Source organism: Erinaceus europaeus, chromosome 20 (genome assembly GCF_950295315.1).
Source record: "Erinaceus europaeus chromosome 20, mEriEur2.1, whole genome shotgun sequence".
In the NCBI taxonomy this organism is placed as follows: Eukaryota; Metazoa; Chordata; class Mammalia; order Eulipotyphla; family Erinaceidae; genus Erinaceus; species Erinaceus europaeus.
The window spans coordinates 15,226,632-15,254,053 of record NC_080181.1 but is presented as its reverse complement, the minus strand read 5'-3'; the positions used below and the strand labels follow the sequence as shown (position 1 = coordinate 15,254,053).

The 27,422-nt window shown below is 41.6% G+C and overlaps 2 protein-coding genes and 1 long non-coding RNA gene across 5 annotated transcripts in view; 1 reads left to right on the top strand and 2 right to left on the bottom strand.

Annotated features, from left to right (window-relative positions):
- JAML (junction adhesion molecule like) overlaps positions 1-267 on the bottom strand; it is a 46,933-nt gene extending 46,666 nt beyond the window's left edge. The window contains exon 1 of the mRNA XM_060179984.1: positions 130-267. The gene's annotated coding sequence lies outside the window, so the exon portion shown is untranslated. The remainder of the gene's footprint in view (positions 1-129) is intronic.
- MPZL3 (myelin protein zero like 3) lies at positions 15-27,139 on the bottom strand. Of its 3 annotated transcripts, none has more exons than XM_016188401.2 (6): positions 26,932-27,139; positions 10,791-10,957; positions 6,521-6,731; positions 4,710-4,875; positions 3,095-3,158; positions 15-316 (listed from the first exon to the last, which is right to left on the bottom strand). In XM_016188401.2, the coding sequence occupies exons 1-6, from the start codon at positions 27,122-27,124 to the stop codon at positions 290-292; spliced, it is 828 nt and encodes a 275-aa protein (XP_016043887.2). In that variant the 5' UTR covers positions 27,125-27,139; the 3' UTR covers positions 15-289. The 3 variants fall into 3 exon arrangements, with proteins under 3 accessions (XP_016043887.2, XP_060035971.1, XP_060035972.1); XM_060179988.1 differs by lacking the exon at positions 26,932-27,139 and adding an exon at positions 26,584-26,747; XM_060179989.1 differs by lacking the exon at positions 26,932-27,139 and adding an exon at positions 16,833-16,920.
- Positions 4,771-11,630, top strand: LOC132534991 (uncharacterized). The gene is made up of 3 exons (XR_009546761.1): positions 4,771-4,906; positions 6,252-6,344; positions 11,307-11,630. It is a non-coding gene; the product is annotated as an uncharacterized LOC132534991 (long non-coding RNA).
- Positions 27,140-27,422: the final 283 nt, after the last annotated feature.

Here is a 27,422-nt window from a genome sequence, read left to right as displayed (position 1 = left end):
AAACAAAAACGATCTTTCTATTCAGGAAAAGAATTCCTTCATTCAATTGAGAATATAAGTTATCCAGATGGGGTAATTATGAGTCTATTCTGGGAATTACTGAACAGTTTATAAATACAAAAGGAACACTTCTTCAATAAATAAATGACTTCCAAAGTCTTTACTGGTGACCTCAGACTCCTCCACCACTCTTGTCCAGGCCGACTCCACTTCTCCCAGAGACCTTGGCTCTAGTGGAAAAGGCTGTTTTCTGTCATTAGGTGATTCTTCTTGTGTCACTCAGCCTTCATCAATATGTCTCTTCATAGTCTGAATCCTAAAGGGGAAAGAACAGGAGTTGTGGTTCACGTAGAGTAGAATGCAGGTCTGAATTTAGCTACACACCACACATTAGGGTGTTTAAAATGGGACATCAGCAGGACAACTGCACCAACTCAATGCACCAAAATACCCAAGAGGCATCACAGGACTTTAATATATTAGGTGTCTAATGGGTTGACTTCTGCTTTGAAATCCTGTAGGTTCCCTTTTCCTTGGTGAATATTTTTTTAAAACATCCCCACACATTGAAAGGTATAGGTCTACAGAATTGTAACTAATAGTTTAGGTAAGGAGGTAGTATAACTCTGAGTTTCAAACCCAGCTCTATTTCTTGCCAGCTTTATGAATTGAGTAGTTAGTTAACTTCTCTAAGCCTCAGTTTCCTTATCTATAAAACTGGATCAAAAAAATATACCTCATGGGGAGCCGGGTGGTAGTGCAGTGGGTTAAGTGCACATGGTGCAAAGCGCAAGGACCGGCTTAAGGATCCCGGTTTGAGCCCCCGGCTCCTCATCTGCAGGGGAGTTGCTTCACAGGTGGTGAAGCAGGCCTGCAGGTGTCTTTCTCTTCCCCTCTCTGTCTTCCCCTCCTCTCTCCATTTCTCTCTGTCCTAACAACAACATCAATTACAAAAACAATAAAAAAAAAAACAAGGGCAACAAAAGGGAAAATAAATAAATAAATAAATTTAAAAATAAAGACAAATATCTAAGGAAAGAAAAATATTTGAATCTCATAGACAAGCTATGAGAACTGAATCAGACAATGTACAAAAATCACTTAGTACTATGTCTGGAACTTTGTGTCTATTCAAGATTAGCTACTATTGCCACTATTCTTGTTTGTATTATTCAAACACATTACTGCTAGCCTCAAGTGAGTCATCTCACAATGGAATATTGAATTTCTCTAGTCCATTCCTTCTCCTGTTCTTCTAGATGACTATGTTGTACCTTCTTCTCTTTCTTCAGATTTCTAGTACATCTTTCTCATCTCATTCTCAGCTGATAACCTTGATCTCTCTCAGCACTTAGAACAGTGGTGTAGTCAAGGGGTAATTTCCACAAGCTCCCATTTTCATACTTACATTTATACCATTTGGTCTTCCTTACTTTTCTTATGGATGTGTCCCCCTGCCTTTATCTATGGCTAACATTTCCACATTTCCATCTATTCACTAGATTCTGGAATCCCGGTTCAAGCGCCCGGCTCCCCACCTGCAGGGGGGTGCTTCACAGGTGGTGAAGTAAGTCTGCAAGTATCTTTCTCTCCCTCTCTATCTCCTCTCTTGATTTCTCTCTGTCCTATACAACAACATCAATGGCAACAATAACAATAACAACAACAAAGGCAACAAAATGGGGGAAAAAAAGTTTAAAAAAAAAAGTGTCAAGATCCTTCCACTTATCAATAGTGTTCTATTAGATACATCTCTCAATTTCTGACTTCAACAAATACAATTCTTTGCCTTCCTTGTTTCATTTGTGCCATGCTGGTCTCCCCACTGTCCCTAAAACATGCAGATTTTAGTTTCTCCTCAGAGTCTTTACCCCTGCCATTTCCTCTGCTGGAATGCTCCTCTACAATAGCTACATGGTTTGTTATCTACACTTTTTATTATTATTTTTGCCTCCAGGGTTATTGCTGGGGCTCAGTGCCTGCACCACAAATTCACTGCTCCTGAAGGCCATTTTCCCCCCTTTTGTTGCCCTTGTTGTTTAACATTGTTGTGGCTATTATTGTTGTTACTGGATAGGACAGAGAGAAATGGAGAGAGGAGGGGAAGACAGAGGGGGAAAGAAAGACAGACACCTGCAGACCTGCTTTACCACTGTGAAGCAGCTCCCCTGCAGGTGGGGACCCAGGGGCTTGAACTGGAATCCTTACACCAGTCCTTGCGCTTCACATGATGTTCGCTTAACCCGGTGCGCTACCACCCAACCCCTTGTAAACTGCTTCTGACCTATTTCCAACTGCACCACATCAGTGAATCTTTCTACCTCCTGGAATCATAGGGTAGTCCACTAAGCCTATTAGTCCAAGTAATTTCTCAAAACAAGAAGGGTAAAAGAGTTTGGAAATTTAAATCAAGACTTATACCTTCCACATGGATATATGTATTTTGCCTCCAGTCGCTGGGGTTTAGTGTCAGCACTATGAATCCACTGGTCCTGAAGGTCTGTTGTGTTTTTTTTTTAGCCATCATTTTAATCAACAGGACAGAAATAAATGGATGGAGAGAGAAAGACTCCTGCAGATCTGCTTCACAGCTTGTGAAGTATCCCTGTTGCAGGTGAGGAGCAGGGACACAAACCCAGGCCCTTAAGCATAGTACTTAGTGCGCTTACCCAGGTGCGCCACTGCCTGCCCCCCAACACACACATACATGAATATTTCTTATTGATGAAGGCATCATCTCAATAGTTAATTCACTCTAAATCTCGGGGGGGGGGGACTAAGACACAGCAAGAAAGCTAAATTCAGGACTTCTGGGTGAGGGTCCTCCTAGTATGACCTCAGTGACATGGGACACTTCTTTATCAGAATGTTCTCTGTCCATTAGCAACTCAATGCAGTCTCCTCCTCTATACTAAGGACACTGCTCTATGCCCATGAGACAGAAAATAAAATAATAGTTAGAAGTGGCAGGAGTCCCCTGAAAGCAAAATGCTTTAGGTTAAGACTTTTGTTCACATCTCACTGTGGATGTGCATCTGCCCCTCCTCTGAAGGCAAAGCAGGAACAGAGATCAGGAGAAATGGTGTGGGCTTACCAGGCACTCGGCACAGCGCACACAAAGTCTTGCCATGCAGTCACTCCCCTCTTCCTGATCGGTGCTGTAAAAAGAGGACAAACAGATCTGAGACATCACCATCCTTAGAGTAGAGCAGTTCAGCATAAGTATGGAAGTCAGACAGGTCTGGCTTTACATTCCAGTTCTGCCACTTGCTAGCAGGGTGTTTAGGCACATTACCTAAGCCCCAAGAGTCTGTTTCCTCATCTATAAAATGCTGGTATTACCTACCACCTACACTTAAAGGATAGTGGCTATGAGTAAACAGAAAGCAAATACTTGTAAAACATGTACAAGAGCCTGGCACTTAGAAGGTGCTCAATAAATCAAAGCTAGTCACAGACATTCATTCAGAAATGTACTAAGCAGCAGTCATGTCTGAAGCTGATACTTTTTTCCCTTTATAATCTCAGAGAGAGTAGAGACAATACATCACAGTACCACTTTATCATTCATGAAGCATTCTCTGGTATTGTGTGTAATAGTCCTGTGTGGTGTCAGGGGACTCAAACCTAGGTTCCTGGGCATGCTAAAGTGTGCACTCTACTAGGTGAGCTATCTCCAAGCCTTAGTTACTATTTTTTTAATTTGTTCCCAGGGAAAATAGTGATTAATGACTACCATAGGGAAAATGATATTTGATAAATGTTTTGCATAACCTTGATCCAATTAACCCCTTCAGAACATCTGCTGACCAAGAATGGATCTTACTTATTAAAATTGTTTTAACCCTCCAGAGTTACTTTTTAAATCTCCCGTATTGCCCATGAATTTTCCATTAGGAAGCAATAGCTCAGAGCAAAAAAACAAGGCGAGGGTGGGAATAGCTGACTTGTTAGAATATCCTGTTAATTTTAAAAGGTGAGGACCAACAAAATAGATTATCTAAATAGTGCTCCTATTTTGTTACACACATAACCCAAGTCTCCACTACACTAGAGGAAGTTTTGGTGCTATGGTATTATTCCCTCTGTTTCTATCTTTGTTTCTCTTTCTTTTCTTTTTGGTTTTTTTTTTCTTCATTGTCTTTTTTTCTTTTTTGATAGGACAGAGGAGGGGAAGACAGAGATGGGGAGAGAAAGATAGACACCTGCAGATTTGCTTCACCACCTGTGAAATGACTTCCCTGCAGGTGGGGAGCTGGGGGCTCCAACCGGGATCCTTCTGCTGGTCTGTGCGCTTTGCGCCATCTGCGCTTAACCCACTGCACTACCGCCCGACTCCATCTTTGTCTCTTTCTATCTGAATAAAGTCAGCTTTGAGAAGTAAAATCCTGGTGACAACAGAAAAAAAAATTTTAAGGAATGGGACATCCACTTCAGAATATGTACTCAGATCCAAAGCACTATACAATCAGTTTTCCAGTCAGACTATCAGCCCCTCCATCTCTCTCTCTAAATTAATGTCAACAGTCCTCACTTTCAACTTCCCTTCTAGGACTGCTTTGCAGAAATATCCTCTTCAGAAATAAATTCACCAGAACTGAGCCTGACTTTGAAGAAAGGAAGTCTTGGCTGCAGGGGCTGAGTACTTTTCACAAACCCGGGCTCTGAAAGGAAATGGGTGCCCAGTCCAGGGCTCTAGCCGGACTTACTCATCTGAAACCTCAATAGATGACTTCTTATAGGCAGACTTGCTCCTCTTCTTCAGTCCTACAGATTTCCGTCCCATTCTCACCAACAATAAAACAACTACCACAGCTGAGGGTATGAAGACAAGGATGGAAAGAAGAGCCACAGAGGAAAGCATGGTGCCAAAACCTAAAGAGGGAAGAGAAAAGGCAAAAGAAAGGTACATGAAAAAATGTATTCTTCCGACATGATTTTAACTTTGCTCTTGTATTTCTTTTAAATAAGTTACTAAAGGTGGAATCCAAATATCACACATGCACATTACCACTGAGAAGCCTCCCTGGTTCTATTTTCTCTTAGATTTCTTTTGACTATAAAAAGAATAAACACTGGAGACAGTTTAAAATACACAGAAGTACAAAGACTATTAAAAGTGTGCCCACATCCCACTAGATAATATTAACACATTGGTAGCCACCTGTTCAATCTTCTTTCCAGGAAATCCACTAAGTTGCTGTCTTAAAAAGAAGATATGACAGGTCTGCAGGTGTCTCTCTTTCTCTCCCCTCTCTGTCTTCCCCTCCTCTTTTCATTTCTCCCTGTCCTATCCAACAATAACAACAAAAATAATAATAAAAACATGGGCAACAAAAGGGAGAATAAATAAATATAAAAATAAAAGATTTTTTAAAAAGAAGATATGAAACTGAAACAAGAAAGAATACGCTGAAAGAGAAAAGATGGAACTGAGAAATAAGTCATATATAATGAACCATAAGGCAGCCCATTCCTAAGTCTGGATGAGGATTAAAATGCCCACTCAGTTACCAGGAAATGATGTAGAAAAAATGTTAGTATCTAACCTATTTTACACCAAAAGAAACCTGTTGCTCTTTAGAACATAAAATGTTTTCTTCCCAACATTAGAGGGATATCCTTTCAAGATGCATCAAGAACACTATGTCAGAAGGAGGTAGACAGCATAATAGTATGCAAAGATTCTCATGTTTGAGGGTCTCAAGTCCCAGGTGCAATCCCCCACACCACCATAAGCCAGAGTTGAGTAGTGCTCTGAGGGGGAAAAAAAAAAAAAAAAAGGAATGAAGGAAGGAAGGAAAAAAGAAAGAGAGGGAGTCAGGCAGTAGTACACGTGGTGCAAAGCACAAGGACCTGCGTAAGGATCCCAGTTCGAGCCCCCAGCTCCCCACCTGCAGGGGAGTCGCTTCACAGGCAGTGAAGCAGGTCTGCAGGTGTTTGTCTTTCTTTCCCCGTCTTCCCCTCCTCTCTCCATTTCTCTGTCCTATCCAACAACGAACAACAACAATAATAATAAGCACAACAAGGCTACAACAACAAGGGCAACAAAAGGGGGAAAAATGGCCTCCAGGAGCAGTGGATTCATGGTGCAGGCACCAAGCCCCAGCAATAACTCTGGAGGCAAAAAAAAAAAAGAAAAAAGAAAAAGAAAAACAAACACTGTGCACTGTCATACCACTAAGACTATGAACCTATTAGGGAAACCAGAATCACTTCAATTTCACACAAACTCTCTTTTTTTTTTCCAGGTATTTGCTATATAGTACACAAGATTTCTGGCCACCTGAAGTTAAAATTTATTAAGGTTGATGGAGAAACTATAACAATATTTAAAGAAAAAAGTAAGTACACAAAATAAAGATAAGTAATTTGTGTAAATAGATCATCTAGGATGGCAGAATGTCCCAACACCTAAGTGGCGTATAAGGCTAGATAGTTTTGCTTATGACTGATCTCTGCAGAAAGTATCATGTGGTCACAGAACACCACAAAGGAAGGTTAGTGGCAGTTAGCTTACCCCTTTCTGTGACTGTTAGCTCTGTCACAGGGATATTATGGTGCACATCTGGGGGATTCTTCACAGCACAACTGAATGTCCCATTGTCCTTTATGGTAGGGTTGCTTATGCTTATGGAAGCGTCCCCTCTGTATACATCTCCAACCCAGGAAACTCGATCCCGAAATGTGCCTGCTGTGGTTGGGTACTGGAATGACTGATAATGAAAAATCTAAGAAAGTAACATCATGAGGAAAAAAAAAAAGTTAATATGGGAAAATACAATGAAAATATAAAGCTAAGTTGGTCAAAAATAAAAATAGACGGGGGCAGGTGGTAGCATACCTGGATGAGTGTACATGTTGTAATATGTTAAGGACCTGGGTTTAAGCTCCTGATCCCCACCTGCAGTGGGAAAGCTTCACAAGTGATGAAGCAGTGCTGTAGGTGTCTCTCTGTCTCTCTGTCTGTCTCCCTATCTCCCTCTTCCTCTCAATTTCTGGCTGCTCTATTAATAAATAAAGACAATAAAATAAATAAAAATAGATGTATAGTGGGTTTTCTCAGTTGATTTTTTTTTTTTTTTTGCCTCCAGGGTTATTACTGGGGCTTGGTGCCTGCACTATGAATCCACTGCTCCTGGAGGCTATTTTTTTTCCCTTTTGTTGTCCTGGTAGTTTTATCGTTGTTGTGGTTATTATTGTTTTTATTGCTGTCATTGTTGGATAGGACAGAGAGAAATCAAGAGAGGAGGGGAAGACAGAGAGGGGGAGAGAAAGACAGACACCGGCAGACCTGCTTCACCACCTGTGAAGCGATTCCCCTGCAGGTGGGGAGCCAGGGGATCGAACTGGGATCCTTACACCAGTCTGTGTACTTTGTACCATCTGTGCTTAACCCACTGCACTACCATCTGACTCCCTGAATTTTTTTTATGATTTGTTCACCTCCATTCTATAGTTTAAAAGATAGATCAAAAACATTTCTCAGAAAAGGCTTGATAAAAGAATCCTGGGATCCTAACTTTCAAACCTCATCTGATTTGTCCCTAATATTCTAAAGTCATAGTTCTCAATTGCAAATGATTTTGCACTCCAGGGAGAACTATCTAGAGGCATATTTGGTTGTCACAATTGGAGCAGAGGCAGAAGGGGTGGTAGCTTGTGGGTTGAATACTGTTAAAAGTTCTACAGTGTACAGGCTATCTCCCCACAACAAAGAAATACATTCTGGCCCAGAATGCTAACTACAAAAGTTGAGAAACCTCATTCTAAAGCAGTCTAACATTCGTATAGCACTTTGTAGTTTGCAAATGACCTCTATACATTTACTCATTTGGATCTCCTGACAACAATGAGTGGCTCATAGACTTATTCTAAATTTACAGAAAGGGAAACAAGGCTAGCAACAGAGAAAAAGAGAGAGAGAGACAGAGAGTTGTTCAAAGGCACACAGCTAAGTGGGAAAAGGGAGATTATTGCTTATTCTCAAAACCGTCAAGTTATCTCTTTTGGTAATCCAAGTCAAATACATGAGCAGTGACCAGTGAAGAAATGCTGAATTTTAAAAATGCTGCTTTATATTGCAATAAAGGAAGAGTCTGGGGAAAGAAGGGAAGGGGGTGGAGAGGGTGCTGAGGTCCTGGTACATGACGGTGGAAATAGACCTATGTTGGGGATGAGAGTGTTCTGCAGACATCATGAGGAGATGAGAGTTTGTATGCATATGTCAACAACTGTACTGTGAACCATTAAGCCCTCAATAACATGCTAGAAAGGAAGGAAGAAATGAAGGGAGGAAGGGAGGGAGGGAGGGAGGAAAGGAGGGAGGAAGAAAATGATTCAGATTGGTGATCAGAAACTTCATCACCAAAAGTACATAATTATGTTAGCAGGTTGAGCAGGAACTGTCACATAGTATGATCTTTGTCTCTTAAGAAATACTGAAGACTTCTTCTTTGCTTACTTGGTCATCTCCCCACTTCAAAACCCAGGCCTTGACAATCTTCAACTTACCCAATTTGACAATACCCTGAGAACCATTTATTGGCTCATATGTTCATGTACTCATTCAACACTGTGTGTAGTAACTACGCGGGGGGGTGGGGGGAGAAGAGAGGGGCAAATAGGCACTGCTTCTGCCCTCATGGAGTTTACAGTCTAGTATGTAAAATGAATATTAAGAACAAATAGTATGTGTGATGACTTTTCCAAAGAGGAAGTAAAGAATGCCTAGCATGGGGGGAGTGGGGGACAGGGCAGGTGGTAGCGCAGCAGGTTAAGTGCACATGGCACAAAGTACAAGGACCAGAGTAAGAATCCCAGTTCGAGTCCTCTGCTCCTGACCTGCAGGGGTGTCGCTTCACAAGAAGTGAAGCAGGTCTGCAGGTGTCTATCTCTTTTTTTCCCCTCTTCTCTCAGTTTCTTTCTTTCCTACCCAACAACAACAGCAATAATAACAGTAACAACAACAAGGGCAACAAAATGGGAAAAATGGCCTCTAGGAGCAGTGGATTTGTAGTGCAGACACTAAGACCCAGCAATAACCCTGGAAGCAAAATAAAAAGAATGCCTAGCACTGATTACTGGCATCAACAGAAAAAGGTCTGAAACTCCTTGATGACAGAACAAAGTCTGCTTTGTATCTTCAAGATTAATCCAACCTGTAAGTTCCATGTAAATTGATACTTAAATTCTTTCTAATTCATCTGTCAGAATCCTGATCAACCTTGTAGCTGTGACATCATATTATATGATTTTAAAGGTCCACGAACTTTAACTCAGGTGAATTTGCCAATTTTCTAATCACCCTTCAAAGAACAACATCATATTCAAAATACTGTTTGCATTTAAAGTTTCTGATCTAGGAAGATCCCTACTGCTTGCTCTGTCCTACTTTTAGTCAAGGAAGCAGAGCCAAATAAGGTCAGCCACATTCTCCTGACCACTCAGATAAAGTGAACTATTTTAAGTCAGAAGAGAAAGGAACTTCAATACAGTGGAGCTTTCTTCACTGAAGAAGCCAGCACAGTAAGCTAGGTGGCATTCAGGGGTGACTCCTAAAACAAATTTAAAGCTTATACATTAAAGTCCAAGAGAAAGCTTTTTTTTTTTTTCCTACTGATAGGAACAGGATAAGCAAGTTGAGAACATTCTCAAAAATATAATCTTAAATGTAGCTATGAAATTCACATTCACAATAGAATCTATCTTGAGCTAAGTGTACTGGTGAAAACAACAGATCAATTATTTTTACATAGCAGGGCAATCTTCAATCAGACATCCATTTGAACCATAAACATGTCCTATATGTGTGACTAAAATATATAGCTTCTGAGATTGTAAGACCATCTGTCACCAACAGTATCTGTCATTAACACAAGGTGTCATTTCCTCCAGAGGGAGCTATATAAATCAATGCAGATGTTTAGACACTTGGAAAGGATGCCAAGATAAATCTACAGAGTACAAATACAGATACACCCACTGAGACAACTTCATACAACAGGAAACCAGCTTTAAGAGAAAGGATGTCTACTCTGACTGGGACCGATAGATTTGTTCTTGAGTACCCTTATTAGTACATTAAATCTGAAAATGAAGGCATGCAAAAAATGAAACGAGAAGCAAAATGTGGGAGACCACCTTTCCTGAGCTTCTGACACATTTTTTCCCCAATAGTTTATTTGCAAAATGTTTACAACAAAAAAGAAAAAGTCCATTAGGCAAGTATCTTACTATGCATACAACTCAGGTTCAAGCCTCACTTCAGTACCATATAGGAGATGTAATGGCACCTGGGGAAACTCCAGTGCTCGTGACTCACCTCTCATTCCCTGCCTTTCTCAATGGAAAAGTCAGCCTGAAAGTAGCAAAATCATGCATGAGTGAGACCCTGGCTAGACAAGAAAAGGAAAGTCCCACATGACCAAATGAATATCACAGAGGTAGGAAGTTCACTTTCTTCTATTAAACAGAAGGGCATCTTTGGTTCTAAAATGAGAAGACCTAAGATGTGCCTGCAACTTGGATTAAAAAGACTCCAGAGCTGCTAACCAAAGTAATTTCCTTAGAAGTCTACACTTAGGGCAAGGTAGTGGTACAACAGGTTAAGCACACACATTACAGTGTGCAACAACCCACCCAGATTCGAGCCCCCAGTCCCCTCCTACAAGTGGAATCTTCATGAATGGTGAAACAATGCAGCAGGTGTCTCTCTTTCTTTCTCCCTCTCTATATCCCCCTTCCTTCTTGATTTAATTAATTATCTAAAAAAAAAAACCTACACTTACCGATTCTGTGCGACTACTGCTGGGAGGTCGATACGTCCAATCTATGGTGAGTTTGTCAGTGACAGATGAAGATGACTTGAAGGTGCATCTCAATTTGATCTTTTCTCCAACATAACCCCGGACATGGGCATCCACTTTAATCTCCAAGGAATGGACGATGTAAGCACCTAATCAAAGTGAGCCCAAACATTTCCAATGTATTCATTTGATCAGACTATACAGATGTGAGTGAACAATTTAGAAATCCTATACAAATTTTTTTAGAGCTCTCGTTAAAAATATCGGTGCAGATCAAACCGATGGGATTTACAGTTAACAATATTTATATACTTTCCCCATATTTGGGAGCTACTCTCTTCCCTGATCCAGCTTTCTAGTCCTTTTTCCAACTATGACACCACCTCCCAGACAATAACCTGGGTCCACTTGCATATCAGATGTCAGGTGCAAGAAAAGACTAGTCAATAACTGATTAGTCAACAATTTGTTCTGCTTTTTATCTTAACTCTTTCTAAGCCACCAGGTTCCAGATGATACCATGATGCCTACCTGACTTTCCTGGGCAGATGACCCTACCATGTGCCTTCCCAGATCCCTGCCCCACTAGGGCTGGGAGTATGGATCAACCTGTCAATGACCATGTTCTGCAGAGAAGCAATTACAGAAGCCAGACCTTCCACCTTCTGCATCCCATAATGACCCTGAGTCCATACTCCCAGAGAGATAAAGAATAGGAAAGCTATCAAGGGAGGGGATTGGATATGGACCTCTGGGGGTGAGCATTGTGTGGAAATGTACCCTTCTTATCCTATAGTCTTGTCAATATTTCCATTTTATAAATAAAAATTAAAAAAGAAAAATCAATGTCATACATATCTTCTCAGGAAAATCCAAAAGAACAAGTAGTAGATATCTGAATTAATAAATAGCATTTTTATCAACTATAATACTAAGTCATAGACTGAATCCTCAGGTAAAAATCTTATACCGGAGGGGAACCAAGCAGTGGTATATACTTGGTTGAGTGCACACATTATAATGCATGAGGATCCAGGTTCTAAAAGACACACTCAGTCCTCAACTGCAAGGGGGGGAAGCTTCACAAGCAATGAAGCAGGTCTGCAGGTATCTCTCTTTTGGTCTCTCTATCTTTCTCCCTCTCCCTTCTCAATTTCTGTATGTCTTTATTTATTTATTTATTTATTCCCTTTTGTTGCCCTTGTTGTTTTATTGTTGTAGTTATTATTGTTGTTGTCGTTGTTGGATAGGACAGAGAGAAATGGAGAGAGGGAGGGGAAGACAGAGAGGGGGAGAGAAAGATAGACACCTGCAGACCCGCTTCACCGCCTGTGAAGTGACTCCCCTGCAGGTGGGGAGCCGGGGTTCGAACCAGGATCCTTATGCCGGTCCTTGTGCTTTGCGCCGCCTGCGCTTAACCCGCTGCGCTACAGCCCGACTCCCTTCTGTATGTCTTATTAAATAAAAAAGAAAGAAAGGAAGGAAGGAAGGAAGGAAGGAAGGAAGGAAGGAAGGAAGGAAGGAAGGAAGAAAGAAGGAAAGAGAAGGGAAAATGGCCACCAAAAGCAGTGTATTCAACATACAGGCAGAGCCTCTGTGATAACCCTGGTGGAAAAAATATTATCTTTATTTATTGGATAGAGACAGCCAGAAATTGAGAGGAAAGGGGAGACAGAGAGGGAGAGAGAGACTCCTGCAGCACTGCTTCACCACTCATGAAGCTTTCCTCCTGCAGGGGCTAACTAGAGGCTTGAACCTGGGTCCTTGTGCATTGTAGCATGAATACTCATCCAGGTGCACCATACCCGGCCCTAGAAAAACAAAAAACTTAAACCTAAGGATGGAAAGATATCTCACGTGTACAACTCAAGTTCAAACCCCAGCACCACATAGGAGGTGCTATGGTACTGGAGGAAGTTCTAGTCTTCTCGCTCTGTGTCTCCTCTCTGCTTTACTATCTGAATGAAAAAGCAGCCCAGAGTAAAGAAATCACTCATGCACATGGGCAGAGCTGTACAAAAAAAAGAAAAATAAATTTAAACCTGGTCATACCAGCTTTTTTCCAAATTCACATTTGTGGTAAATACAAACAAGTGGGTGGTCCAGGAGGTGACGCAGTGATAGAGCTTTGGAATCTCAAGCATGAGGTCCCAGGTTCGATCCCCGGCAGCACATGTGCCAGAATGATGTCTGGTTCTTTCTCTCTCCTCCTATCTTTCCCATAAATAAATAAAATCTAAAAAAAAAAAAAAGAAATACAAACAAGTGGGTCATCCCAAAAGAGACTAGAAAAACATTCCCCTGACATAGATACATTTTGGGAATGTAACAGCTATGGGTCTAGGGAACTTACTCCCAAGTACAGCATGGCTATAACCTGAAGCCTTAACCATTAACAAAATGAGAACAGGAAATAAGAATGGAAAAGTTTTTTAAAGTTTATTAAAAGGGACTGGGAGATAGCTAATCAAGAAAAGTGCATTATTTTCCATGTGTGAGGACTCAGACTCAAGGCCCCATCACTCAACAGGGGCACCACACACAGGTAAGGTTACATGAACAGTGAAACACTATTACACAAGTACAAGGACCTAGGAGGGGAAAACAATAATAAAACTGTTCCATGGTTCTACCCAGCTCCCCGCCCCCCACTTCCAAAAGCTGGTTAATGAATCACACATCCATTAGAAGCCATGGTACTTGAGAAGCAAGAAGAGGAAAGGAAAATATAAGATGAAGCTTGGACTAAGTGTGGTACACTGCAGCAAAGCAAAGGATTCTAAATGAGAGGGAAATGGGAGGACGGAAGAGGATATCAGATACCTAGCACTGTAGTGAGGCCCCAAGGACTTGGGTTGGTGGTATGAAGTGGTGTACATATAACTGTCATGTGGCAATAAGAAACTGTATCCACATGCCAACAAGTATGCTGTAAACCTTTATTTCCCCAATCAAATGATTTGGGAGAAAAAATAATTAAAAAAAAAAGAAGTAGACCATGAAGAGGGAAACATAATACTATAATACATTCTGAAATGTAAAAAAAAAAAAAAAAAAAAGATATCATTGTTAAGTCTCTAGAGACTTAATCTTTCCAAAAGTCACCCCACAATCCAACTCTGACACTCCACCACACCCCCAAAGAGACAACCAATAACAACAACAAAGAAGTCTACATTCAATCTCCCTTACCACCAGAAACCAGAGCTGAGTGCTCTAGGGGAAAGGAGAGAGAGAGAGAGAGAACCAATCCCCTCTACTTTCTGAGAACAGTGAGTTAAAATTGATCGTCTGCTAAGGTAGCCTTCTCAGGAAAGTAAGGCCTGCTGTTTGTTTTGACTGCTTCCTTCTTTACTTCAATAAGCCATGACTTTTTTGGCAGGCCAAAGGCAAACAGAGCAGCAAAGTTTCATTCAATAGAGAGGTAGCCCACACGTCATCTGAAAACCAGCAAATCCCTATAGTAGCAGCAGAGGATAAAGTCCAGCCATGTCACCTATGGTTTTAGCAAGTTATTTCTTTAATTCCTTACCTGAGTGAGCATAATAATATCTATCTTAGAAAAAGATAAAATTTGAATACATGAATGAAAATATAGATAACACTGGATAAAACCTAACCCAGAGTAAGCGTTCAATGCATGTTCATTTTATAGCCATTATTGTTCTCTTTAGTCCTGCCTACACACTCAGCCTTTCCTCACAGTTATGAGTCATCAATTCCACTGCCTTTACTCTGCCTACTTTGAATCATTTTCCTAGTCCTTACTAGACAATCTAGTCTATTCACATTTCTCTTGAAAGGAGGAGGTCAAGATGTAGCTCAGAGCTCTAGTATGAACTTGATCTATCCCAAAGATCAGAATTGTTCCTGCTTCATCCATAATATCCTCCCTAACTTTACTAAACTTATCTTTCATCCTATACCTTTGCGAATATCATTCCTCTTCTTGAAAAAACATTTCTTAATTTCTCACTTCTAACACACCTTACCCATCACTCAAGATCCAGGCTCTAAAAACTAGAAGGTGAAAATGAAAAGTTAATACTCTCCCTGTATTACATTCCTTTATCCTAATATTGCTATATATAATCAAAATATATTTTTGTTTGTTTTGTTTGAGTCTCAACCTGCTCAATCAAAATTTCACCACTCCTGACCCCTTCTTTTCTTTTAGACAAGAGCAAGGAGAGGTAACACAGTGCCACAGTACCTCCTGTGTTATACTGGAATTTAAACGAAGGTCACACACAGCAAGGCAGACACTTTACCCTGTAATCTATTTTTCCAGCACAATTGAGGGAATATAAAGTATGGATTGATTCCTAGTCCTGTAAGTGTACGATCGAAGTTACCTGTTTTGTTCAGGTTTCAATTTCCTCACTTAGTAAACAAATAATAGCAAGGCCTACTTAATAGGATCTTTGTGAGAAACTAGTAAGATTATACAAGGTAACAAAAGGATGAAGAGGTGGCTCAACTGGATGATTGAGGGCTTGACAGTATGAAGTCCCAGGTTCGATTTCCACCACTGCATATGCTAAAGTGATGCTCTGGTCAGCTCCTTATTCTGATTCCTCAAGTTTTTGCCATTCTCCTTTATTTCTACACAACCTCCAAGCCCATTCTCAGTAGACAATACCTACTCTCCTTCAAAATACTTGAGGCCTTGTGGTGTACCTGGTTAAGCGCACACATTACAGTACACAAGGCCCCAGGTTCAACTCCCTGGTCCCCATCTGGAGGGGGAAAGCTTCAGTAGTGGTGAAGCAGGGTTTCAGCTGTCTGTCTCTCTCCCTAGCTCCTCCTCCCTCCTCAATTTCTCTCTGTCTCTATCAAATAAAAATATAAAAACACATAAAGTTGACGTTTAAAAAATCCTTTTAAAAAATACTTCAGGCTAGCTGATAAACTACCAAGCCACGTAACCTCCTGTTCCATAACCCGTGCTAACGTTCAATCTGAAAGGTATGGTATGTCTTTTCCTATGCAAGGCCAATCCCTTCTGCTCTGTGCTGAATTCCTACCCTCTTTGTTCAAACAGAATTTTTTTTTTTTTAAACCAGAACGCTGCTCAGCTCTGGCTTTAGTCCTGGAGGATTGAACCTGAGACTTTGGAGCCTCAAGAATGAGGGTTTCTCCCCTCCTCTCTCCATTTCTCTCTGTCCTATCCAACAACGACAACAACAATAATAACTACAACAATAAAACAACAAGGGCAACAAAAGGGAATAAATAAATAAAATAAATATTAAAAAAAAAATTAAAAAAGGGAGTCGGGCTGTAGCGCAGCAGGTTAAGCGCAGGTGGCGCAAAGCACGAGGACCGGCATAAGGATCCCGGTTCGAACCCCAGCTCCCCACCTGCAGGGGAGTCGCTTCACAGGCGGTGAAGCAGGTCTGCAGGTGTCTATCTTTCTCTCCTCCTCTCTGTCTTCCCCTCCTCTCTCCATTTCTCTCTGTCCTATCCAACAACGACAACAACAATAATAACTACAACAATAAAACAACAAGGGCAACAAAAGGGAATAAATAAATAAAATAAATATTAAAAAAAAAAAAGAATGAGGGTTTCTCTGCATAAGCATTATGCTACCTACCCCCATCCCATTATGCTAACTAACCCCACCCTAGAAAAACTCTCTTGACTACCTTCAACCTCTCCTTTTCAAAAGTGGTCTCTCTCTCTCCTCTCAGCCTCCAAATACTCATAAGGCTCTCATATCCTTAAAAACAAACAACAGCAAAGAAACACAAAATGATAATGATCTCTCCTTGGCCTGTATTACTTTACATTGCCAACTACTACCCTCTCTTTTCTAAGTTCCTGAACGCATAGTCTACACCTGTCATTTCCATTTCCTCCCATCCAATCCACTTCTGAACCTCTACAAAACACTCCAGACCCCACTAATACTTCTGGACAGAAGCATCATGTCTTTAAGTTGCCAAATCCAAGGGACAAAAATTTCAATAGGCAGGTTCTCTATCCTGTTTTTCTGGATCCTTCTAAAGCAGTACTTACTCCTTGACCTTTTCTGTTCCAAGGCTTTCATGACAATATTCTCTCGCTTATTCATTCTTCAAGGGTGTGTTTATAGTGTTGCCCTCTGATTTTGGAATAAAATAGGAGCAAAATAAATGCAGCTTACAACACAGCACAAGTTTGATACATTAATCAAATAATCACAAGACAAAATGCATTAATTACAAACTGAGTATTATGATGGATAGTGCTATGAAGTACTATGAGGAGTATTATGAAGAGAGTAGCTAATAATAAGTGCACCTGCCATGGTAGGGGAGCAGGGACTGGCTAATGAAAGCTTACCTGAAAAGTTTATTTTCTTTTTTTTTAATATTTATTTATTTACTCTTTTTTGTTGCCCTTGTTTTTTATTGTTGTAGTTATTGCTGTTGTCATTGTTGGATAGAACAGACAGAAATGGAGAGAGGAGAGAAAGACACCTGCAGACCTGCTTCACCGCTTGTGAAGCGATTCCCCTGCAGGTGGGGAGCTGGGGCTCAAACCGGGGTCCTTATGCCAGTCCTTGCACTTTGTGCCACCTGCGCTTAACCCCTTAACCCACTGCACTACCACCCAACTCCCGAAAAGGTTACTTTCAAGGGACCAAGGTGACTCAGTTGTAGAACACGAGCATGTATGAAGCTCCAGGTTTATTCCTTACACTACATGACAACAACAAGGAGAACTCCAAGAACAGTAGAATGATGCTTTGCTCTCCCTCTAAAAAATAAATAAATTGGGGCTGGTAGGTGACTTGGTGGTAAAGCTTATTTGAGACCCTGGTTAAGTGCACGTGGCGCAAAGGGAAGTCGCTTCACAGGTGGTGAAGCAGGTCTGCAGGTGTCTTTCTCTCCCCTTCTCTGTCTTCCATTCCTCTCTCCATTTCTCTGTCCTATCCAACAACGAATGACATCAACAACAACAATAATAACCACAACAAGGCTACAAAAACAAAGGCCACAAAAGGGGAAAAAAAAAGGCCTCCAGGAGCAGTAGATTTGTGGTGCAGGCACTGAGCCCCAGCAATAACCCTGGAGGCAAAAAAAAAAAAAAAAAAGAAAAGAAAAGAAAATTCTATCTACCTTTATAGATTCAATAACTGCTAGTAGACTGTAGAGCTGGTCACTAATAGCCCTTAGTGTCCAAATAGTATTTGATATATTTTCCACCACAGGACCTCAAACTCAAGGTAGAGAGCTTCTGATTATTGTCAATCCAGTTTCATTCCCTTTAACTCCGTTCCTAACAATGTCTAGATATTCTTTGCTTAGTTACCCGTTCCAATGTACCACATAAGCATTGGGGAAGATATGCTGTCATGTCCCAAACAGGAAATAGGAGGTATAATTAGCAGATTTTTTAAAAGTGCATGAACCACTTTTCAAAGGGACTTTTCTTAGGATCAACGAAGTCAACAAATGCACAAAGTCTTGACCACTCATACCTAGATCTGAAGAGGCAAAAGAAGGAAATGCTGTTACCAGAGACATTTAAGAGCTCTATGGGCCATCTGACAGGAATTGTGGTCACAGAGAGAAGTAGCCATGATAAACCATCACACAAAGACAGGGAGAGAGCAGCAAGAAATATGTTGATACTAAAACATGGAGGGAAAGGGAAAATATATTCTGATTTCTTTCTCTTTCTATCCTCCAAGCTCTTGCCAATACCTCCCATGGGTCAAACCTATGTCAAAGTCAGAGGAAGAGAGCCAGGAAGACTCTGTCTATAGGGTAAGCTTTTATTTGGGGGGGGGGGGCAGAGAATGGAGAACAAAAAAAAGGGTGGTACATGAATAGATTGGTTGGGAGCAGAGCAAACTAAGAATAACTTACAATTAATCCTATTCCCAACTCTGGGAGGTAATCAGAGAGGCTTAATCAATCATTATATCCAGGGGTGTGCTGATAAACAGTTTTTTAAAAAGTATATATAGGGTTTGCTAATGTCTATGATAGATACTTAGACCATAACTAATTGCAAGTTACAAAGGTAAGCTGAATGCTGAGTTAGAATAAGAAGTATACAATCAGCTCTTGAAAGTCAGTATGAGCTGACTCCAGCACATCATCATCCTGACCAGAGATAATGTTTGGGGTCAACCTGTGATTTAAGCTAAAACAGCTAAAGTCGATTTCAGAAGACCTGCCAGGAAAGTTGATTAATGCTTTCATGCCTTATTTATTTTCCTCTCAACAACTGGAATTCTTCTCACTCCCTTTCATTAAATCTTCTTAAAAAAAAAAAAAAATTAACCTTGTGGGGCCAGGAGATGGTTTGTCTGCTACAGCACACACTTTACCAAGCATAAGGACCTGAGTTCGAGCCCCTGGACACCACAGAGGCTGCACAGGGGAAGTTTCACAAGTGGTGGAGTAGTAATGTTGTCTCTTTCATTCTCTGTCTCTCTCCTCTATCTAAGAAAGAGGGGGGCATACACCAGGAACAATAGAATCCTACAGGTGCGATACCTCAACAAATACCCTGGCCTGGGGTGATCTACATATCATAATGGTTATGCAAACTGACTCTCACGCCTGAGACTCCAACATGCCAGGTTCAATTCCCTGCACCACCATAATCCAGCACTGAACAATGCAGTATTCTGGTAAAAAAAAAAAAAAAAAACCTGGCCTGGTGGCAATAACCCCCCCCATGTGTTTCCGTGGTCTCTAGTGCATTTTTCTTTCTTTCTTTCTTTCTTTCTTTTTTTTTTTTTTGGCCTATAGGGTTACCACTGGGCTCAGTGCCTGCACTACAATCCACACTGCTCCTGGCAGCCATTTTTCCCCATTTGTTATTGTTATTGTTGCCACTACTGTTGATGTTGTTGGATAGGACAGAGAAAAACTGAGAGAGGAGGGGAAAACAGAGAAGGGAAGAGAAAGTTAGACACCTGTATACCTACTTCACCACTTGTGAAGCAACTCCCCTGCAGATGGGGAGCCAGGGACTCGAACCGGGATCCTTAGGCCAGTCCTTGCGCTTCACACTGTGTGCTTAACCTATTGCGCTACCTCCCGCCCCCCAGTGCATTTCTTTTTCTTTCTTTTTTTTTTTTTTTTAAGTTTTGCCTCCAGGGTTATTGCTGGGTACTACAAATCCATTGCTCCGAGGGGCTATTTTTTCCCTTTTGTTGCCCTTGTTGTTTACTGTTGTTATTGCTGTCATTGTTGTTGGATAGGACAGAGAGAAATCGAGAGAGGACGGAAAGATGGGGGAGAGAAAGATAGACACCTGCAAACCTGCTTCACCACTTGTGAAGCAACCTCCCTGCAGGTGGGGAGCCTGGGGTTCAAACTGGGATCCTTGTACCGGCCCTTGAGATTTCAGGCCATGTGCGCTTAACCCACTGCGCTATCACCTGGTCCCCCAGTGCATTTCTTAAAACCAGATTCATTCCAGAACAAAATTTGGTTACTAAAATGGTATACCATGAATAAACATCCCTACTTCCCAACTTCTGCCTTGAAAGTATTTGAACTCCATATTCAAGAGCATGATTTTGCCACAAAGTTATCAGTATTTAAAGTCACTTTCCTGAAATCTAAGCACAGGGTAAGCAGGTTCTTAAATGTATAGTTACAGGGCCATAGAGATAGTTCATGAGGTAGGGTACATGTCTTACCATGCACACAATACAGGTTCAAGCCCCAGCAACAGCTATGAGGTGCTATGGCACAGGACAGTCACCAGTGTTTTTAGACAAAAAAACAGCCAGAAGTGGTGAAATCTTGTATGTGTGAGGTCCTACACAATAACAAAAATGTACAGTTATAGTAAAGTAAATTAATATCCATAGAATGTCCCTGTTGGTGTGGAGACTGAAGAGAAGCACAGAGGAAATCTAGAAGTCCCGGTATTGTTCTTACATCCTGATTTGGTGCTCAGTTTCTGAAAATTTACAGAGCTATACATTTAAGACATATGCACTTTTCTCAACATATAGCATGCTGAAATGTAAAGTGTTTTAAAAGAATTTGTCTCTTCCATGAAAGAAGGAAAGAGAAGGAGGAAGGGAAGAAAAGAGGGAGGGAGGAAGAGAAAGAGGAAGAGAGAAAGGAAGGAAGAAAAGAAGGCAAGATAGACGGAAGGAAGGGAAAGGAAGGGAAGGGAAGGGAAGGGAAGGGAAGGGAAGGGAAGGGAAGGGAAGGGAAGGGAAGGGAAGGGAAGGGAAGGGAAGGGAAGGGAAGGGAAGGGAAGGGAAGGAATAGAACCAGTCCAATGTTATATTCACTCAGAAATTTTCATCTTAGGTCTAATGTGCTTAAGGATACTTATATTTTCACTTGAATAAAAAAAACATTCTTGTCAAGTAAAAGTGGCCAACTACAGAAACATAATAGCAGCCAAAGAGGAGGTACAGTGCCTACAGAGTTAAACTCAAGGCCATGAGGGTCTGAGTGTGATCCCTGGCATCACATAATGAGGCTTTTGTTCTTTCTCCATCTTCCTCTGTCTTTTAAAAAAAGAAACAGTGGGAGTCGAGCGGTAGTGCAGCAGGTTAAACGCACGTGGCACAAAGCACGAAGACCAGTTAGGATCCCAGTTTGAGCCCCCGGCTCCCCACCTGCAGGGGAGTCGCTTCACAGGCGGTAAAGCAGGTCTGCAGGTATCTGTCTTTCTCTCCCCCCTCTGTCTTCCCCTCCTCTCTCCATTTCTCCCTGTCCTGTCCAACAACAATGACATCAATAACAACAACAATAATAACAAGAATGATGATAAACAACAAGGGCAGCAAAATGGGGAAAAATGGCCTCTAGGAGCAGTGGATTCCTAGTGCAGGCACTGAGCCCCATCAATAACCCTGGAGGCAAAAAAAAAGAAAAAGAAATAGTCATAATATCCAACTCTGACACCATCTCCCCAGACAATACCTTTGGTCTACTTGCATGTTAGCTGTAGGGTTCAGGCAAAAATTAGTAAAGCCACAGGCCCCTTAGGGACTTTTTAGGACTATACCTAAAAAAAGACCTACTAGCTTTTCTCCAAATTGGAGACCCCAAATCTCACCTGCTATATTCTTGCCTTTATGTTCCAGACTATTAAACTATTTGTCCTGCTTTATATCTTAATGCTTTTTTAGCCACCAAGTTGCAGATGCTCCCATAACGCCAACCTGACTACCCTGGGCAGTCAACCTCACCAATGTACCCTGGAATCCCACCTCTCCAGACCCCCACCCCACTAGGAAAAGATAGAAACAGGCTGGGAGTATGGATCGACCTGCCAATGCCCATGTTCAGCGGGGAAGCAATTACAGAAGCCAGACCTTCCACCTTCTGCACCCCATAATGATCCTGGGTCCATGCTCCCAGAGAGATAAAGAATAGGAAAGCTTTCAGGGGAGGGGATGGGATACAGAACTCTAGTAGTGGGAACTGTGTGTAATTGTACCCCTTATCCTATTGTCTTGTTGATATTTTTATTTTATAGAGAAATTTTTAAAAGAAAGTCATAATAATAAGCAAAAAATTATCTTAAAAATTACATGTAAACATAAGTAATTATGTTTCATGGAAAAAATATGACAAAAATCCCAATTTTGTGAACCAAATTTACCAAACTACAAACCTGCTAACCTTGGGGACTAGGCAGTGGTGCACCCAGTTGAGTACACACATTACTGTGCACAAGGACTTGGGCTCAAGCCCCAACTCCCCACCTGCAAGGGGGACACTACACAAATGGTGAATCAGGTCTGCAGGGGTTTTCTTTCTCTCTCTCTACCTCCCCCTCCCCTCTTAATTTCCCTCTTTCATATCAAATAAAAATAGAAAGAGTGAGAGAAAAAAAGGAAGAAGAAAGAGGAAGAAAAAGAAATGGTCAACAGGAGCAGTGGATTCATAATGCAGGCACCGAGCCCAAGCAATAGTTCTAGTGGCATTTAAAAGAAAAAAAAGGGGGGCTGAGTGGTGGCACACACGGTTGAGCACACGTTACAGTGCACAAGGACCTAGGTTCAAGCCTCTGTCCCCACCTGCAGGGGGAAAGCTTCGTGAGTGGTGAAGTAGGGCTGCAGGTGTCTCTCTGTCTCTCCCTCTCTATCTCCCTTCTCAGTTTCTGGCCATCACCCTCCAATAAATGAGTATTAAAAAATTAAAATTAGGGAGTCGGGCGGTAGCGCAGCAGGTTAAGTGCACATGGCACAAAGCATAAGGATACTGGTTCTAGCCCCAGCTCCCTACCTGCAGGGAAGTTGCTTCTCTCCCCCTCTGACTTCTCCTTCTCTCTCCATTTCTCTCTGTCCTATCCAAAAAAAAAAAAACGACATCAATAATAACTACAACAATAAGACAACAACAAGGACAACAAAGGGAATACTTTTTTAAAAAACTAAAATTAAAAAAGGTCTGCTAACTTCTGACTTATATTATTACACACCTAAATGGAAAAGGTGTAAAAAATATAGGCCACCTAATCTACGACACATATATATAGTTTTTACTTAGATTTGATTTTTTTTTTTTTTACCAGAGCACTGCTCAACTCTGGCTTATGGTGGTGTGGGGGATTGAACCTGGGACCTCAGAGCCCCAGACCTGAGAGTCTGTTTGCATAACCATTATGCTATCTCCTCCACACTAATTTACTATGTCTACACACTTAAACAAATTATTTGGTATGACCATATTTATAATTCAGGGAGAATTCAAACAAGCTAATAATTTACTGGGTCCTATCTTTAAAGAAGAAAGGCAAACACTGATATGAAACCAAAGCCTGCTACCTAGCAGATTCAAAACAAAAGTAAGACATCCCAAAAGTTGATGAACCTTAAAAACATGCTAAGCAATATAAGCTAATAACAAAGGAATACATACTATATGATTCCATTTCTGTGAAATATGCAGAAAAGGCAAATCCATAGCAATAAAAACTAAACTGGTATTTATTTGCCAGGGACTGGGAGGAAAGCAGAATGACTATGAATGCGTATAGAGCTCCTTTTTTGGGGTGATGAAAAAGTTCTAAAACTGAAGTAATCCCAAGATTCTGTGAATATACAGAAAAGGCACACTGAATTTTATACTCTAAGTAAGTGAATTGTATCTTAATAAAGCATAAAGCAGCTATTTTTTATAAGGTAAAAATCTAGTCAGTAACTAGAGATCATAAAACCAAATTTTCTTTGATCTGCTGGCTTTGATTGATGCCTTTGAATACAAAATGACATCAAGTTTAAGAAAACATCATTTCTAAAACTTTTTGCTCAATAGGAAGCATTCAAATAGACAATATTTTAATGCTTCCTATGTGTAAAAGAGATAGAGAGGAAACTAAGGGGGAGGGAGATAGCATAATGATTATACAAACAAATGCCTGAGATTCCAAGGTCCCAGATTCAATTCCCTACATCACCATAAACCAGAGCAGAGCAGTACTCTGGTAAAAAAAAAAAAAAAAAAAAAAGGGGGTGGTGGTGGGAGTGGGCCAGGTGGTGGCGCACCTGGTTAAGTGCATGCATTACAGTGTGCAAGGACTGGGGTGCAAGCCCCTGGTCCCCAGCCAGTGGGGGAAAGCTTCGCAAGTGGTGATGCAGCATTACAGGTGTCTCTGTCTCTTTCCCTCTCTCTATCCCCCCTTCCCTCTCAATTTTTCTGTCTATATCCAATATTAAATAAATAAAAATTAAAAAAGAGGAAACTCAGATTATTTGGAGTGAGCATGGATCAACCTAAATGTTATATTGCAAAAGAGTTTAGCTGAAAAACTGGATACCTATGATGACACAAACAGCAGGGAGGGTTCAGGGAGTGTGCTATTATCATAAACATTAGTCACCAACTAAATTGAAACTTGCCGGCTTTACCTGCTCAAATCTAGAACAACTAAAATCTTTATATCAAAAGTCCCCTTCATAAACTTCCACTAACTTCAGGGGAAATTTTATAAAGTTAACAATTCACTCTAATGCTAGTTCTAATGTGTGATTTCCCAGGAAAACTCTCCCCCCTCCAGGAAATAATTGTACTTTAAAATGAAGGTAATTATTAGTTTCTCTCGCTCAGCGAGAAACTCAGCCTGCCGAGTACAAAAATAAATATAAATATTTAAAATGAAGGTGATTTTACATTAGCCTAAAAACTTAGGTGATTTTAAATTTCCAGGAAAGAGGAACTGGATGGTGGCAAACCCGGTAGAGTGCACATGCTACAGTGTGCAAGGATCCAGGTTCAAGCTCCCCAGTCCCCATCTGCAGGGTGGCAAACTTCACAAACAGTGCAGCAGTTCTGCATGTCTACCTTTCCCACCTCTCGATTTTCCCCTTCTTTCTCAATTTCTCTGTCTCTATTTAAAAAACTGAAATTCCATGAAACAAATTTAAGCCCGTCTTTTAACAGAATGTCATATTGGGGCTGGATAGTGTGCACACGTTACCATGTACCAGGACTATAGCTCAAGTCCCTGGTCCTTGTGGGGAAGCTTCAGGAGTGGTGGGGCACTGCTGCAGGTATTTCTCCTCCATCTCTTTCTCTTCTCCCTCTCTCTTTCTCTCTCTCTCTCTCAGGAAAAAGAAAAAAGAATGAATGAAAGGAAGGGAGGGAAGGGTGAAGGGAGGGGAAGGAAGCCAGTCAGCCTACTGGGAACATCCAAGACATGCAGCTGTTGAGCCCCAGTGATAACCCTGGTGGAAGAAAAAAAAAAGAAAGAAAGAATATGTCATAGTGTGAATACCACTGACATTAATTAACAGGTCAAAATCTCAACAGGATTGGTATGTTTTCTTGAATTAAAAAAGTTCTTAAGAGTGGTCCGGGAGGTGGCTCCGTGGATAAAGTACTGAACTCTCAAGAATGAGGTCCTGAGTTCAATCCCCAACAGCACATGTGCCACAGTGATGTGATTCTTTCTCTTCTCCCACCTTTCTCATTAATAAATAATAAAAAAAAAAAAAAACTTTTTTAAAAAGTTAAGAAAACTGATAGAGTACACTTTACCATGCAGCGAGACTTAGTTGGAGAACCGGGTCACCACACAAAGGGGATGCTTCATGGTGTGAGGGTGTGGAGCAGTGCTGAGTTATCTCTCTTTCTCTCTGTGTCTGCCTCTCTGTCTCTCACCCTCTTATCTGGGGAGGAAAAAAAAAAGCATAAAGAAAGTTCACCAAGAGCTTCAGAACAGCACAGACACAAAGTCCTGAAGAACTATGCTAGATTAAAAAATAAATGCAAAAGTAAATGTTTCTTTTTTCTTCTTAAAAAATATTACTTATTTTTATTATTGGATAGATACAAAGAGAAGTTGAGAGAGGAGGAGGAGATAGAGAGGGGAAAAGAAAGAGACAACTGCAGACCTGCTTTACCACTCGTGAAGCTTGCTTCCTGCAGGTGGGGACCAGGGGCTTGAACCCAGGTCCTGGTGCACTGTAATGTGCGCGCTTCACCAGATGCACTACCACCTGGCCCTAAAGTAAATGCTTCTTTTCCAACAAAGTGTCTCTTGTATGAAAACAGAGAATGCCTTCTCTTGTGTCTGATAAAGCGTCTTATGGAATGGACCCTGACAGTCCCTACAATTAAAAAAAGGAATTACCAACAGTCATCATTTTCTTTCTCCAAAAATTCCTGGAACAAACCGAATTAAACACTGGACTTTGCTTTTTTTTTTTTTTTTTTTTTCTTATCTGAGCACTGCTCAGCTCTGGCTTATGGTGATGCTGGGGATTGAACCCGGGATCTTTGGTGCGTCAGGCATGAGAAGCTTTTTGCAAAACTATGATGCTGTCTCCCCAGCCCTGACTTGCCCACAAAAATCACAGCGAAGTCAACCACTGATGAGCCCGTCGCCAGGCAGCACCAGGTGTCCTCACGACCGGAGCCCTGCAGCTCTGCCGAGCGCGCCATGGCCAGAAAGCAATCCCAGCCCCACACGGGGGTCAGCTCCTCAGGGGCTCGGGGGAAAGCAGACAAGACCCCAACTGCTTTCAGTGGGTGGCGACACAAGGACACCACACCTACCCACTTCCTTCTTTCCCAGAGGCTCTGTGGGGGCTTTCCGGAGACCCCCCACCCGGAACCGGAAAAGCGACCGCTTCCTAGCCACCCCGCACCGCCCGGCCGGAAATAGGGAACCGCAGTGGGCCCGCACTCACCCTGGAAACATAAGACAGTCAGCAGTGGGAGCAGAGTGCAACCACGGCCCCCGGCCGCTCCGCTCGGCTGCATCCCGACAGCTCTCAGGTGCTGCACACCTTGTTTACCGATCCCGTCACACAGGTGACGCCGGAAGTGACGGAAGGGCGGGAGGGCGAGAGAAGGCCTAAAATGACGAGCCCTGGTTGCCATAGGAACGTGGCGTCATTCCAGAATCACACCTGAGTTTGCTTACGCTGATAAACACTCCCCTAGGTGCTGATGATAACCTTTTGCATAAAAATCCAGTAAGACGGGTGGGGGTATAGCATAGTGGTTATGCAAAGAGACTTTCATGCCTGAGGCTCTCAAGTCCCAGGTTCAATCCCCCACACCGCTATAAGCCAGAGCTGAGCAGTGTTCTGGTAGAAAGAAAAGAAAAAAGTCCAGTAAGACACAGACTTTAACGATTTCAGGCTTCTTAATGGAATTATGCAGGACTAAGAAGTCT

Coding starts and splice junctions, on each gene's coding strand:
- MPZL3 (XM_016188401.2), bottom strand. CDS start 27,124: ATGGCAACCAGGGCTCGTCATTTTAGGCCTTCTCTCGCCCTCCCGCCC. Junction 10,958..26,931: donor GACTGTCTTATGTTTCCAGG/GTGAGTGCGGGC, acceptor CACTTTGATTAG/GTGCTTACATCGTCCATTCC. Junction 6,732..10,790: donor GCAGTAGTCGCACAGAATCG/GTAAGTGTAGGT, acceptor TTACTTTCTTAG/ATTTTTCATTATCAGTCATT.